Here is a 15,771-nt window from a genome sequence, read left to right as displayed (position 1 = left end):
TGTTAACCCCCAATGGAGTCCTTCTCAGAGCACAAGTCACTTCTTCCTGCTGCCTCATTCCATCCTGGAATTCCCAGCTCCAGCTCCTTCCTGCTAGATACAACTTAATACCTAATCAATAACTAATCTTATCTTCCTCACAACAGTCCCAAGAAAAATAATATAAAACCCATTTTTATGTGGCAGCCTATAAAACACTCAAATCTGTTGTGTTCTCTTTAAGTCTTTCTTTTCTTTAGGAAAAAGGTATTCCCCATTCCTTCATTATATATTTTGTCAAAGTCCTTTAGGAAGATAGCACTAGAGTCAAAGGACCTGGGTTCAAATTTTACCTCTGATACTTACATCTTCTGTGACCTGGGGCAAATCCCTTAACTTCCTTGGGCCCAAGTTAAATCAACTGTAAAATTAAGGCATTGAACTAGATTGCCTGTGAAGTCCCTTCCAGGCTTAGATCTATGATCCTATGATCATCTTGATTATACTTCTCTGGTTGCTCTCCAGGTAAACAATGTCCCCCTTAAAATTGGTGCACAGAGTGGAACCAAAAGTGATCTAACCTCAAGAGAGTACTATAAAACTTTCACCTTTCTAATTTTGGACACTATTCCTCTTTTAATTCTGCCTTAAGTTATGTTAGCTTTTTTTTGGCTGCTGAGTCACATTCATTGACATGCATTCCACAAAAATCTCCAAATATTTTTCACAAGCCACTGTCTAGCTATATCTCCTTGATCCAGTAACTATGAAGTCAATTTTCTAAACCCAGGTGTAAGATATTTATTCCTATTAAAGTTCACCTTATTCAATTTGTTCCATTGTTCTAGAATCCCTTTTTTTTTTTTTTTTTTTTTAAGTAAAGCACATGGGCCAGTTTTATCTTTGTTCCTCTCTAGCTCCATTATCTGGACTTTCTCTGTCACACCCCAGAAGCCTCCTCATTCTGGAACTTCACTCCACCCTTGGACTTCTCACACTGGAAATATTCTTTGCCCCAAGGTCTCTGATTAACTGGTTCCTCCCAGAACTTCCATTTAAAAGAAAACGCCCAAGTTAGTCATGTCTTCATTACTCTCCAGACTCCACTCCTCACTCTCCAGGAATCCTCCACCAAAGCCCCCTCATGTATACCTTGAGCCCCTTTACACATCCTGTTAATGTAATGTCTTCCTATAGTAGAATATAAGCTCTTTAAGGGCTGGAGCTTTTTTTCCTGCTTGTATTTGTATTCCCAGCACTTGGCACAGTTCCTGTCATATAATAGAAATTGAGTGCTCCTTGACTTATGGCTTTTTTTAAACATTAATTTTTTTTGAGTTCTAAATTCCCTCTTCCCTTGCTCCTTCCCCACCCATTAAAAGACAAACAATATGATACTCATTATCCATGTGAAGTCATACAAAACATATTTCCTTATTAATCATGTTGCTCCCCACCACCCTAAAAAAACAATAAAAATAAAGTGGAAAAAAATATACTTCCACCTGCACTCAGAATTAGTTGATTCTCTCTAAATAAGTAGAGAGCATTTTTCATTTATGAGTTCTATGGAATTGTTATGGATCACTGTATTGATCAGAGTAGTTAAGTCTCTCATAGTAGATTATCATTATAATATTGCTGTTACTATGTACAATGTTCTGGTTCTTCTTGCTTCGCAAGGCATCAGTCATCCTTTCTCATTTCTTACAGCATGAGAGTATTCTATCACTATTATATACCACAACTTGTTCAACCATTAACAAATTAATGGGCATCCCCCTCAAGTTCTAATTCTTTGACATCATGAAAAGGGCTGCTATTAAAAAAAATTTCTATACAAGAAAGATCTGAACATCACCAATAACCACAATTGTGTCCTTACTAATAAATCAAGGGGGCCTTAGAGAGCATTGCTAACAATAAGGCTATTGGAAGCAATAGAATTCCAGCTGAGCTATTAAAATCCTAAAAGATGATGCTGTTAAAGTGCTACATTTGATATGTCAACAAATTTGGAAATCTCAATCGTGGCCACTGGATTGGAAAAGATCAGTTTGTGTCCCAATCTTAAAGAAGAGCAATGCCAAGGAATATTCAAACTACCAAATAATTATGCTTATTTCGCACACCATCAAGGTTACACTTCAGATTCTGCAAAGCTAAGCAATATATGAATCAAGAATTACCAGAAAAACAAGTTGGTTCTCAAAGAGGCAAAGGAACTAGAAACCAAATTGCCAATATTCACTGGATTATGGAGAAAGCAAAGGACTTCCAGAAAGACATCTACTTCATTTACTATACTAAAGCCTTTGTGTAAATTACAACAAAATGTGGCAAGTCCTGAAAGAGATGGGAATATCAGGTCATTTTTTGGGAATATCAGGTCATTTTTCTTGTGTCCTAAGGAACCTACATGTGGGCCAAGAAGAAACAGAACTGAACATGGAATAGGTTTAAGATCAGAAAAAGGAGTACAACAAGGCTTTATATTATCGCCTTATTTATTTAATTTATATGCAGAGTATATCATGTGAAATCTCAGGATGGATGAATCAAAAATCATAATTAAGAGTGGCAGGAGAAATATCAACAGTCTCATATATGTAGATAATATCACTCTGATGGCAGAAAGTAAAGAAGAATTTAGAAGCCTCTTGCTGGGAGTGAAAGAGGAGAGTGTGAAAACTGTCTTAAATCTTAATATCGAAAAACTAAGAACTTGGCAACTGGTCCTATCATTTCCTAGCAAATAGAGGGAGAAGAACGAAAAAAGTGTCAGATTTTATATTCTTGGGCTCAAAAATCACTGCAGATAGTAATTTCATGACTGCAGCCAATTAAAAAATATTTGCTTCTTAGAAGGAAAGCTATGGCAAATCTGGACAGCATACTAAAAAGCAGAATATCACCTTGTCAACAAAGGTCTGTATAATCAAAGTTATGGTTTTTCCAGGAGCAATGTATGGCCATAAAAGCTGGGCTCTAAGGAAAGCTGAGTGCCATAGAATTGATGCTTTTGAATTGTGGGTCTGAAGAAGACTTTTGAGAGTCCCTTAGGCAGCAAGGAGATCAAATCAGTCAATACTTAAAGAAATTACCTCAGACTATTCGTTGGAAGGTCAAAACGAGCTGAAGCTTCAATACTTTGTCCACAGAATTAAAAGATATAGTTCATTGGAAAAGACCCATATTTTAGGAAAGATTAGAGGCAAAAGGAATAGGGGACAGCAGAGAATGAGATGGATAGAAAGAGTCACAGATATAATGAACATGTACTTGGACAGACTTCAGAAGATAGTAGAGGATAGAAGGACCTGGCATACTGTGGTCCATGGGGTCACAAAGAGTATTTATAGGTAGGTCCTTTTCCTTTTTCTTTGAGTTATTTGGGATAAAGACTTAATAGTGGTATTGCTGGATCAACAGGTATGCATAATTGTATAGCTTTTGGGGCATAGTTTCAAATTGTTCTCCAAAATGTTTGGACCACTTCACAACTTCACCAACAGTGCTTTTGTGCCCCTGTTGAATTCAAACTTTTAAAAACCATGTTGGACCCTTATTATTTTATGCAATGTGAGAGCTACCTCTCCAGCCAGCTTTATTTCTTGCAAATTTAATTAGAATGCCTTCATCCAAGTCATTTATAAAAATGCTAAATAGCATAAGATCAAGTCCAGATCCCTAGAGAATCCCACTTGAGAATGCACTCCATTGTTGGTATCCATCCATTAATTTTTAATCCTTTGAATCCATTCTACTAGATCCAAATTCACCTGTGTTTTCATCTAGCCCACATTTCTTCATCTTGTCCACAAAGATAAAAAGACTTGTTAAATACTTTGCCAAAGCCTACGCATAATATACTTACAGTATTCTTCTGACCCACCGTAAGCCTGTCAAAAAAGGAAATGAAGTTCATGAGCAATGAACCCTTTATGATGAAGTCATGCTGTCTTATTGTGATTGCCACTTCTTTTTCTAAATGCTCACAAACCTTCCCTTTAATGATATGTTGCAGGATTGTATCAGAAATTATGGTTAAGTTCCTAGTTCTGTTCTTAGGCATTATATCTAAATATTCTGTTTATAGCTTCTTGGTTGGAACAGCAATAGCATGCAATCAAACAACACATGAACCCAGACAGTGTAAAGCTATCAAATCTCTAAGCCATGTGCTCCTCATCCATTTGCCTAAGCTTTAGCTCTTAATGTGAACACAGAGCTATGATATTAAATCTTCAGAGAAGTTGAATAAAGAGCTATGATACTAAATTTTCAGAAAGGTTATGACATCTCTATATAGATCTAGCTAACCAATTAACTTTACCAGTATCACAGCTTTATAACATCAGAATAGACAATGTGAAATGTCACATTAGATTAGAATGTTCATAGACTGTACTGCAGAATAAAATCGTGGCATTACAGACTTGTAGGGTCTTAAAGGAGCTTAGGAAAAATCTATTATGACTCCTACCTGAGTCTATACATCAAATTTGTGGCTTGAATACTGTGAAATCTTGTAAAGCTTAGTTCTTAGTAGAGAAAAAATCTTTACAAGTATGCAGGCCCCTAGGAAATGGTTCTGGCTACTTGTTATTTGTGTAATTTTAAGCACAAAAATTTCACAGCTACTCCAAACATTCCTACTAATGTTTTATTCTGATTTCTCATCTTGGTCACTAGGTTAGGTGACACTGAGTTCTTATAGGTTATAAGAGCACAAATTCTAGTGGGTCCTATCAAAAGCTTCACTTGACTTTATCATCCCTTCAGGTTATTATAATTTTATAATCTCCCTCCCTTTCAGGCAAAAAAAAAAAAAAAAGTTTTTCTAGAGGGGAAAAACTGTTTAAACTGATGGTTTCTACTTATTCTCTTGCACGTCTCCTTCTACAATGTAGCTCCTGATCTCATCCCTCAAGTAAAACTGATCTCTCCTAGACTTCCCTCCAATATTTTTTTTCTCATTTTCTCACCATTCTTAACCTTTCTATGAGAACCCAGGGAAACCATTTCATTTGGTATGTCTCCTTACCCCTCCTCCAGGGACTGCCCTTAAGCTAATGTTAATAAACCCAGGAAAAGGGCAGCCTCTGGTGAGGTGGCAAAGTTAAGAGAGAAATTCTCTATGTCTCTGCCCCTCATTCCTCACTCCTTGTCAGACAATTTAGAAAATATCCTCATTTCACTCATCTGAACTCTCTTCCTCTGTGGATGACAAGTGAGTCTTTTGTTGGCCCAAGCAGTCTAAAACTCTACACAAATTTGAGCCCTGAGACACCCTGGGCCTTTGTGCAAAAACCCCTACTGCAGTAATGGTGAACCTTTTAGAGACCTAGTGCCATGCCCCAGCCCTCAGAGACCAAGTGCTGCCCCAGAAAGGGAAGAGAGGAAGCACTCTCGTTGGCTGCTGGGCAGAGGGATGGGAGAAGTGAGGAATGTCCTCAGGAGAAGGGAGCAGCTCCACCAGAGTCCCTCTGGCTTCCTAGTAACGAACTCTAGCAGGTGACTACAGGGGTGCCCACAGAGAGGGCTCTGCATGCCCTTTTTTACATACATGACACAGGTTTGCCATCATGGCTCCACTGCATGGTTCACACCCAAAAGCCATAGTACTGTGTGCTATCCTCATTTGATAGCAATGAACGTCCATTTCTTTTACAGTTTTTGGCGAAGCCAGAGGGCAAAGAGCCTAGTAAACCAAGGGAACAGGAAACAAGATGGGGTTACCAAGGGCTACCTTCGTTATTACCACCATACCAGACTGTTCCCACTGGCATTTACTTTCTGCCTCTCTTTTTTGGTAGTAATAAAGTTTTGTTAACTGCTATCTGTGTATAATTGCTACTCTTCATCCAAACTGGCTTGTGCTATCACCTGCAATTTAACAACACTGGCTAAACACTCCCATCTCTCTGGGGTTTTGTAGCACTGTTTCCTATTTCTGCTCCTGCCTATCTGGCTGTTCTTTCTCCTTCTCCTTGACTGAATCAACATGCAGTCTATACCAGCTATGTCAATGTACCCCAAGGTATATCTGCAAGGTATATCTAGCCCTTTTCTGTATGTCTACACCCTCTTTTCCAGTTATTTCAACAGCTCTCGTGGGTTCAGCTTCATGAAGACGATACTAGATTTATAAAGTTGGCCCTAATTTCTATCCCAAGCTTCAGTGCCACATCACTAAATATCCATTAGACATTTCCAGCTGTGTGTCTCAGAGGCAACTCAAACTCAATATGTTCAAAATGGAGCTCATTATTTCTCCCACTAAACCTTCTCTCTTCTCTGTGGCCCTGTTTCTGACAAGGACACCACCACAGTCTTCTTCTGAGATCCTTTTCCCTATCTTCAATGGTCTCTTGAACATTTTCCATTGGATAACTCATAAGCATTTCAAATTCAACAAGCCCAAAACAGAGCTCATTACCTTTCTTCCAAAACCTACTCCTCCACTGAACTTTCCTATTTCTGTTGAGAGCACAACCATCTTTTTAATTATAAAGAATTCATAGCCTCATAACCATCCATGACTATTCTTACTCTCTCCATACCCAGTCAATTGTCAAATCTATCAAATCCACATTTACAATATCTCTTTCAGCCAACTCCATCTCTCTACTCAAATAGCTTACCTTCCTAGTTCAGCTTTAATTACTTATCTCCCAAGCTATTACGATAAACTTCTAATGGGTCACTTGGCTCCATTCTTCCCCTTCTGAAATCCAACCTCCATAGCTGATAAGGTGATACTCTTTTAAAGTACAGGTCTGATCATGGAACTTCTCAGGGCTTCCTATTACCCATTAGAATAAAATACAAATGCCTCTATTTGGAATTTAAATCCCTTCATAACCTAATCCCAATGTACAATTTTATTTGTTTGTGATACATTGTCCCTTCCTACTCTCTTCCTACTGAATACTTTTCCTTCTAGCCAACTTGGGCTGCTTGCTGATCCTTTATACAGCATTCCATCTCCTGTCCTTGTTCCTTTGTATAGACTATCTGTCTCAACAGTGTATTGTATGTGTGTGAATGTGCACATACACATGTGTGACATACATGTCTGTGATATGTCCAGCTTAGCAGGAATTGACCCCTATAGGGCTATCTCATGGAGTGTCCTCTTAGAGTTCCTTTGGAAACTTTTGAGGACTTTGGAGGCACACATGGCTTGGTATTGAAGGGGTATTGGCATTTTGAAATGAAAAGTAATCCCTTTATTGGCCACTGATCAAGAAAGCTACTGACTCCTTTAAAAAGGAGTGATCTTACCCTCTCACTCACTCTTCTTTCAATTCTCCAAGTATTACTCTGAGATGTCCTGTGAGAACTTGAGAAACAGTAGCCTTCTCTAGCCCTGACAGCATGGTGACTGCTCTCATGGGACAGGTGAGTGAGCTGACCTGGGACACTGGCTGGCTGTCCATTTTGATTGATACTTCTTTGATTGGTCATAGGTAACTAACTACGCAGCAATCTCGAAATGGACATGTGCAGGGTTGGCAACAGTCTTGTAAATTTGAAAGGGTCCTTGCTTAGGACTGGCTATACTACAGAAGGAGCCTTCTCTATATCTGCTGTGTTATTGGAAAAAACAACCACTAGAAAGATGAGCCCAATCCTTGGCTTGACTTGCCAGAAGACATGAAGCTGGAGGGAACTATTTAGATGGTGTATACAAAAGGATGTAGGCAAGAGATGGAATGCTGTATATAAAGATCAATAAACAATCCAATGACCTGCTTTCATTTCTCATCATGAGAATATTTATATAGGAGGATATACAAATATGTGTGCTGTGGTTCTTTCTAGATATGACATTACCAAAAATGAGAAGGAATAAATAGCAAAAAGATATTCACAAGAACTTGATGAAATATACATATGATCTATTTAAATATTATAAAACAATTTTAATAGCAATTATGGAAGAGACATACCTTGCGGGATATCTGATGATCATAGTTTGAGCCATTGCAAAGATGGCATAAAATTCCAATTAATTTATAGATAAGTAATTTTTATGTTACAGAAAAATCCTCCCATTCTAATATATATGAGGATTTTTTACATAAGTGGTTATTACATTTTATATCACTTCCTAGTCACTAGCTCCAAAACATGATGTTTCACATAGCTCCCTTCATCCCTTTCCAGCTCCCCTTAATGTTATCTCCCCCCATTAGAATGTAAAATTCTTGAAAGTAAGGATTGTCATGTTTTATTTGCATTTGTATTCCCAAAAACTTACAAAATGCCTAGCATATAATTTTACCTATATCTACTAAAGGCTTTTTTCCACATGTGTTGATACAACTATAAGATTTCTCTGACTTCTCTTATTGATATGATTTATTTCTGGTGGGTATGCTTGGACATTATCCTCAGATCACCTTGACCATAATAATGAAGACTTTATTCTAGCATTAATGATATCTCCCTGACCAAAGTATAAAAATCCTCATCGCCTCAGTAATGAGGACTTTTGATCAGCATTGATAATGTTTTCTTGATAAGGTCTGAATTTCTTGCCTGGCTCTGAGTTGCCCTGTTGACTACACACTGAAGATAACTGTTTAATTTGTGGCTAATTCAAAATATGGACCCTACCCTTGGACTTGCATTTTATAAGAGAAATTAGGGCAAAGAAAGAAAAGCTGAGAGGTTAGGGGATTCCCAACTTGGTTCCTTGGAGTCTGTGCATTGCCTCCAAGTAGCCATGTGCATCAGAGAACTCTAGCTCCAGTTTCTCAGTAGACAGAGCAGTGGCCTAGTGTAGTAGACAGGGTGCCTGAGCCAAGCTGGAAGCTAAAAAGGAATGTGTGAACCTGCATCATAGCAGCAACAAGGGTAGCCAAGACTGGGAAGGGACCAAGGCTCACCAAAGAGAAAAGGAGAGCTGTCTTGTAGATTCAGATATGAGTCCTTTGCATTTTTTCTCTAGAATAAAGTCAATCATCCTATTTTTGAAGTTCTATTAGCCTGATTTAATATAGGAACCGAAGGCCCTTTTCTTTTTGAAGTGGAAACCTAGAAATGAGCCATATTTTGATGTTTTCAGTGGTCATGTACCAAAAAGAATAATTCAATGTGTTCCAAATACTGAACCAGGACCATGCAAACTCAGAATCTCAGGTTCTGGCTAGTAGAGTCACATATTACAGTTTCTTACTGTTTCTTTGGCATTGAACCATCTTTGCACTCCTGATATGAATACTACATGATCTAAATGAATTATTAATTTTTAAACCAAGAATTGCCTTTATGTATAATGGAAAAGCATCAGGGACTTTCACACTTATCAGTGGTAAAGCAAAGCTATCTACTCTCTGAATTACAATTTGACATCACTACCAAGTCCTATCGATTCCAACTCCACAACATTATTTATATATTGCTTTCTACTCACACAACCACCATCCTGGTTCAGGCCCTCCTCACCTCTTGTCTGGATCATTTTAATGGCCTCCTGATGTGTTTCTGTTTCTACTATCTCCTCTCTCATATCCATCTTCCACACAACTGCCAAAATTTAAAAAAAAAAAAAACTAAGAAACAGGTCTAACCATCATACTCCTCTGATCAAAAGCTGTTATTGGCCTTCTATTGACTCTAAGAAAAATTGTGCCAGCTTCGTGGTTAAATTCTTCCCCATCTAACTACAATTTAACTTTTCCAGGCTTGTTTCACATTACTCCTCTTTATTCACTCCATTTTTCAAGCTAATATTAACTACTAGCTGTTCCCAGAACTCAAGATTCCATGTCCCGCCTCTGGGCATGCATATAAGCTGTTCTCTATTACTGGAAAATATATCCTCCTCATCTTACTGCCTCTCAGAATTCTTATCTTTCTTCAAGGCTGAGTTAGAGTGCCACCTAATCTATGTTGTAAGTTGTAAATGTCCTCTCCCTAATCCCTCCCAAATTCACATGGATCATTTTATTTCTGTACTATTGTTTCCTCCTCCAGAGCAGAAACTGTCTCATTTTAATCTTTATAAACTAATCATCTAGCATAGTGCCTAGCAAATTGTAGCTGTTTAATAAATGTTGATTGAGTTGAACTGGATTGATTCTCAACTTGGGATAGATGTTATAAAATTAACAAATGACAAAGAGAAAACAGAATTGCTAAAAGCCTATCTTACTTCTATCTTCTTTACCAAGGATGATGGTTTTCAAAGTGGAGAGAAAAAAATACCATAGCTAAGAATAGTTAAAGAGATTGTTAAGAGAGCACCAAATTACTTTAAATGCATTCAGTTCTTCCCAAACTCAGGTATCAAAAACATCATGGATCCAGGACAATTCTGAAGGACTTCTGACAAAGAATGCTCTCCATCCCCAGAGAAAGAACTGATGATTCCATTAAATCTGAATGTAGATCAAAGCATTCCATTTTCCACTTTAGTTTATTTGTGTGTGTTTCTCTTTCAAGGTTTTGGTTGTATATGAGTATTCTATCACAACTTGACCAATAAGGAAATATGCTTTGCATGAGCAAAAAAAAAATCATGAAATATGAAAAGAATTTTTCAGTGTGGTCTCTGAAACACCTTCATTTATCTTTTTTTTTTTAAACCCTTACTTTCCATCTTGGAATCAATACTGTGTATTGGTTCCAAGGCAGAAGAGCAGTAAGGGCAAGGCAATTAAGTGACTTGCCCTGAAAGTGTCTAAGGCCAGATTTGAAACCAGGACCTCCTGTCTTCTAGGCCTGGCTCTTAATCCACTAAGCCACCCAGCTGCCCCCACCTTCATTTATCTTAGAGAAATTAAAGCATTATAATATATAACAGGATTGCTGGGAGAACAAAATGAGATAATATATTTAAAGCACTTTGCAAACCTTAAAATGCTATATAAATATTAGCTATTAGGGATAACAGAAGTTTTCAAAGCTGGAATTTAGCAAATACCCTAGTTTTAAAACAGGTTTTAAAAGGCATATTCTTGCAACTTGCAGTTAAATGAGCCTGATAGTCATTCCTTGTAAGATTCTAGATGAGGTTATTAAAGGTTTGATTTGTAAGTACTTAGAAAGGGAAGCAGTGGTAACTATGAACCAGTAGCAGGCTCATTGACAAGTTGTTTCAAACTAATTTCATTTCTTATTTTTTAATTCTACAAATATCTACAACTTACTAGAAGATATAATCTTTGGTGGTATGGGAATATAAAAATATCTTCTCTACTTTTTAGAGGTTTTATAGACTGAGAGGTAGAATAATTCTATGTACTTAGAATACCTTACATTAGCATTACTATCATTGTTGACAACATGGGAAAATATGCACTAGAAGATAGTACAAATAGCAGGAGGCCTCATGATGTAATGGAAAATTCACTCAAATATGAATAAAGAGATTTTGTTTCTCATCCTGATCCTGCCACTAACCTACTTTGTGGCATTGAGCAAGTCAGTTTCTCTAGATTTCAATTTCCTTATTTGGAAAGTAAGGAAACTGAATTAGTCAATCTGTAAGATTCTTTTGGATAAAAAAAAAAAAGAAAATTTTGCAGGTTGAGCAATAATGCAACAGAAACTGTTTATTAATCAGTGTCAGTTTGAAGCAAAATCTCTAAGATTTATTCCTGTCCTCATTCAAACTTTTTGTCAGTGACTTGTATGAAAATATCTGTGGTATGCTTATCAAAATTTGAGATGATAGATAAGTATTCCTTCAGATCACTCATTGAGACCATGGGAGCAGGAAGTTATATAAAACAATGTTACAGGATAAAGATTGGAAACAATATTGGAGAGAGGGAAGGAGAAAAAGAGTGGGATAGGACAGTGATGGAGAAAAGAGAAAAGGCATAAAAAAGGAGAGGCAGGTCTGAAAAGAGTAAAAGAAGACAGGGGCTATCAGAAAGGGGAAGAGGAGACAGGAAGAAAAGAAAGGGTTTATTGGGGAGGGCCCATTTTGTTTTTGTTTTTATATTTTTTTACCAATTAGACATGTAATAACAAATTTCCACTCAAGTTTTCCTAACTTACATGGTCGAACTGATCTCCCTCCTTCCATTTCCTTCCCTGTCCTGGTGATGGCAAGCTATTCGATCTGGGTTATACCTGTGTTATCATGCAAGACACATTTCCTCATTGTTCATTTTTGTAAGGGAGTAGTCTTATAAAACCCAAACCCTAAGACAAAACCCCAAATAAACAACTGAAAAATCGTATGCTTTGCTCTGCCTTCGGATTCCCACGGTTCTTCCTCTGGAGGTGGATGGCATTCTCTGTCATCAGTCCCTCAGAAGTGTCCCGGATCATTGCGTTGCTGAGAGCCGCAGCGGATTCTTTTACAGTCTCTCAAAGAATAGGTGTACCTGTAATGTACTGACAACGCGATTCTGAGGCAACTTGGTTGTGGCAGCGCTAAGCGAGAAATGCCTCCAAAAACAACTGTCGTTTTACTTGAGCAGACCTCTCGGAAAGGATGCCGAGACCGAAGGAAAGCAGGAAGGAGGAGGGCCCTTCGTCAAGGACCCGCGGGGGTGTCCGGAACAGAGAAGTGAAAGCAGAAGGAGGAACACTTGGGGGTGGGGCCCCGAACAGAACTAAGAAGAAGGGAGGGGTGCTCCAGGGACACAGACAGGAGGGGGGCAAGGTGGGGCCCCGAACAGAACTAAGAAGAAGGGAGGGGCGCTCCAGGGACACAGACAGGAGGGGGGCAAGGTGGCACTCCCGGGGAAGAGAAGGCAAAGATGTTCTCTATATAAAGCCCTCGGAGGGTCCTTGTGCGGTTGCTTGCAGGGAGATTTTTTAGGGGTGTTGTTTTTTGTTTTCCCCGAAAATGAGGCAGGAAGACAAAGGATGCTGAGGGCAGGGGCCGAGGTACAGCGAGGTAAAGTTCGCACCGACGATTTTTTGGAATGCAGATTTCTTTCCGAATTCTTTTTGTAAAGTTGAATTTGCGCATTGCAAATTTACATAAAGCAAGAACTGTCAGAATATATGATCACCTCAAAAACATCTTATTAGGCTGGAATGATGGGCCCAAACTTGTAAGATTCAGTTCAATTGATAATAAACATAAAGTACTTAACTGGGGGCGGGGGGGGGGGGGGGAACACAGGCTTAGTTTGCATGAGGGAAAGTTGACTAATATTAGTTCATAGGGAAAATATTTGGGTAATTTAGTGGATGAGGTCCATGTGAACAAACAGTTTAATGTGATCAGTGATAAGTTAATAGAGGGGGCATCTGGATGGCTTAGAGCCAGGCCTAGAGACAGTGATATGGGGGAGGAGAACCCCTGGGTTCCGAAGGATACCTTTCTCCAGAATGAGAAGACTCTGAAACAGTTTAAAAGTAAAAAAGAGAAATTTATTAATTACATAGAATTATTAGCCAGCAAGAGAGCATGAGTGGAACAACCCTGGGGGGTTGCTCTCCAAGACACAGCAGGGCAGCATGAGTGGAACTATAGAAGTTGCTCCCGGAATGCTTCAGTTCAGGGGTTTTTATATTCTTTACTATAGTGAGTACTCGAGGTTATGTCATGGTGTGGACTTGACTCTAGAGCCCTAAGCATTTAGGTATTCTGTGGGGGTGAAGGTTCTACCTGAGACCCTCAGGGCTTAGGCTATCAAGGTATGGCCTGGAGGTGTATCTCTTTGTCTATCTCAACCTAAAGGATGATCCAAGGATAATAGCTATCAGACCTTCTTTGGCTTAGGAGCCCCTAGGACAGAAAGGGGGAAGGGAATTTCCCTGTCTAATACAGTGCCCATGCCATCTCTGTACTATGCCCATGACAACAGGAGGTTCCGGGTTCAAATATGACCAAAGACACTTCCTAGCTGTATGACCCTGAGCAAGTCTCTTAACCCCCATTGCCTGGCTCTTACCATTCTTCTGCCTTGGAAGCAATACGCAGTTTTGATTCTAAGACAGAAGGTAAGGGTTTAAAGAAAGAAAAACAAAGTTAATAGACACTGATAGACATTTGGCATCCAGATTTAAAAAGTTAATATCTTTTTTTTCTTTTAAAACATAAGGCTTTATTGAGAGAGAGAGAGAGAGAGAGAGAGAGAGAGAGAGAGAGAGAGAGAGAGAGAGAGATGGGGGGAGGGCATTGTCTCAGGTCAGAGCCCCAAGACAGATGCCCCAAGGGATTACAGAGAAAATTTGGGGCACTGCCTCAAGTTGTGACCCAAGACAAATGCCCCCAAAAGGTAACATCTTTAATCAACTCACAACTAGTCTGACCACATCTAGAGTATAATATTCGGTTGTGGGCATCGTGTTGTTTTTTTTAAAAAAACCCTTACCTTCCATCTTAGAATCGATACTGTGTGTTTGTTCCAAGGCAGAAGAGTGATAAGGGCTTGGCAATGGGGGTTAAGTGACTTGCTCAGGGTCACACAGCTAGGAAGTGTCTGAAGTCAAATTTGAATCCAGAACCTCTGTCTCTAGGTCTGGTTCTTAATCTATTGAGCCATTCAGCTGCCATCTGGGAATTGTTTAATGGAGAAAAACAGGAATGATCTGGAACCAAATCATCTGGAGAAGGGATTAGTAAATAGGGCTATCTAGCCTAGAAAGGTTAAGACTGGAAGGAGGAGATAGGATATTGGGGGGGGGGGCGGATAGAAACCCAATTTGATTACTTTCTTTATATGATTCACCTCCTTTATACAAAGAAAATCTTTCTGACAAAGATGCCCCAAAATGTCTTATGAAGAGGAAAGAACAAGCATCTATTGAGAACCTGCCATGTGCCAAGCACTTTACAAATATCTCCTTTGATCCTCACAATAATCCTACGAGGTAGGAACTATTAGTATCTCTACTGTACAGTTGAAGAAACTGAGACAGGTGGAAATTAAGGGACTTGCAAGGATGGCTGAGGGCAGATTGGAACTCTGGTCTTTCTGATTCCAGGTCCAGTACTCAGCTAGGTTGCCTTTGGCATTGAGATTCCTGTTCCTAAAAATATGCCAGCAGAGGCTTTTTACAGCAGAGACTGTAAAAGTTCCTTTAGAGAATAGGAAGTTAAATTAAATGATCTCCAAGGTCTCTGCCAACTTGAAGATTTTGTGAGTAGGGATGTGCAAAGGCAACCTGAAATGCTACTGGACGTTCTCTGTGGAGTCTGGTCATCTTGTCTGTTATTAAAAAAAAAAAAGTAAGAACAATTTTAAGGGACAATGGAGTTAATAAGTGTTTAAATGATTTGTTTTTGTGTAAATGAAGAAGTGTGTGAAGGAGAGGTCAACTCCTTGAACCTCAGTTTATTCATGGCAGCAGCTCAATAAAGCATCCCTTTTCATGTATACTGGTGAATAGTAGCTCAGGCCCAGGAAAGGGCACTTGAAGAGCTTTCCAGGGGCAGCTAGGGAGTACAAGGAATAAAGTGTCAGACCTGGAGTTGGGAGGACCTGGGTTCAAATCTAACCTCACATATTTCCTGGCTATGTGACCCTGGGCAAGGCACCTTACCTCACATGCCTAACCCTTACCACCTTTCTGCCTTGGAAAGTATACTTAGTATTGATTCTAAGGACTTTAAAAAAAAAACAAAAAAAGAGCTTTCCTAAATTTAGCCACATAAAATATGGAAAAAATATGGAAAAAAAGTAGAAAGTGTACTACTGTGGTAAGGACTCGTTTATCTAGTCATATACACACACAAATATAAATAAATAATCACCAGTCCCAGTAACCTCCGAATACAGAATGAGAGGCATCGACCTTGAACAAGGCACTTCATGACTCTAAGCCTCAGTTTCTTAATTTGTAAAGTTAAGAGGGGAGAGGAGG

At 38.9% G+C, this 15,771-nt stretch overlaps 1 protein-coding gene across 1 annotated transcript in view; it reads right to left on the bottom strand.

Moving 5' to 3' along the window:
- Window positions 1-7,424, bottom strand: part of MRO (maestro) — a 64,905-nt gene extending 57,481 nt beyond the window's left edge. Inside the window, exon 1 of the mRNA XM_044681574.1 lies at window positions 7,282-7,424. Coding sequence (XP_044537509.1) covers window positions 7,282-7,424 — 143 coding nt within the window. The remainder of the gene's footprint in view (window positions 1-7,281) is intronic.
- Window positions 7,425-15,771: the final 8,347 nt, after the last annotated feature.

This window comes from Gracilinanus agilis, chromosome 1 (assembly GCF_016433145.1).
Source record: "Gracilinanus agilis isolate LMUSP501 chromosome 1, AgileGrace, whole genome shotgun sequence".
Lineage (NCBI taxonomy): Eukaryota > Metazoa > Chordata > Mammalia > Didelphimorphia > Didelphidae > Gracilinanus > Gracilinanus agilis.
The sequence above is the reverse complement of the archived record's forward strand: the minus strand, read 5'-3'. Positions and strand labels throughout refer to the sequence as shown.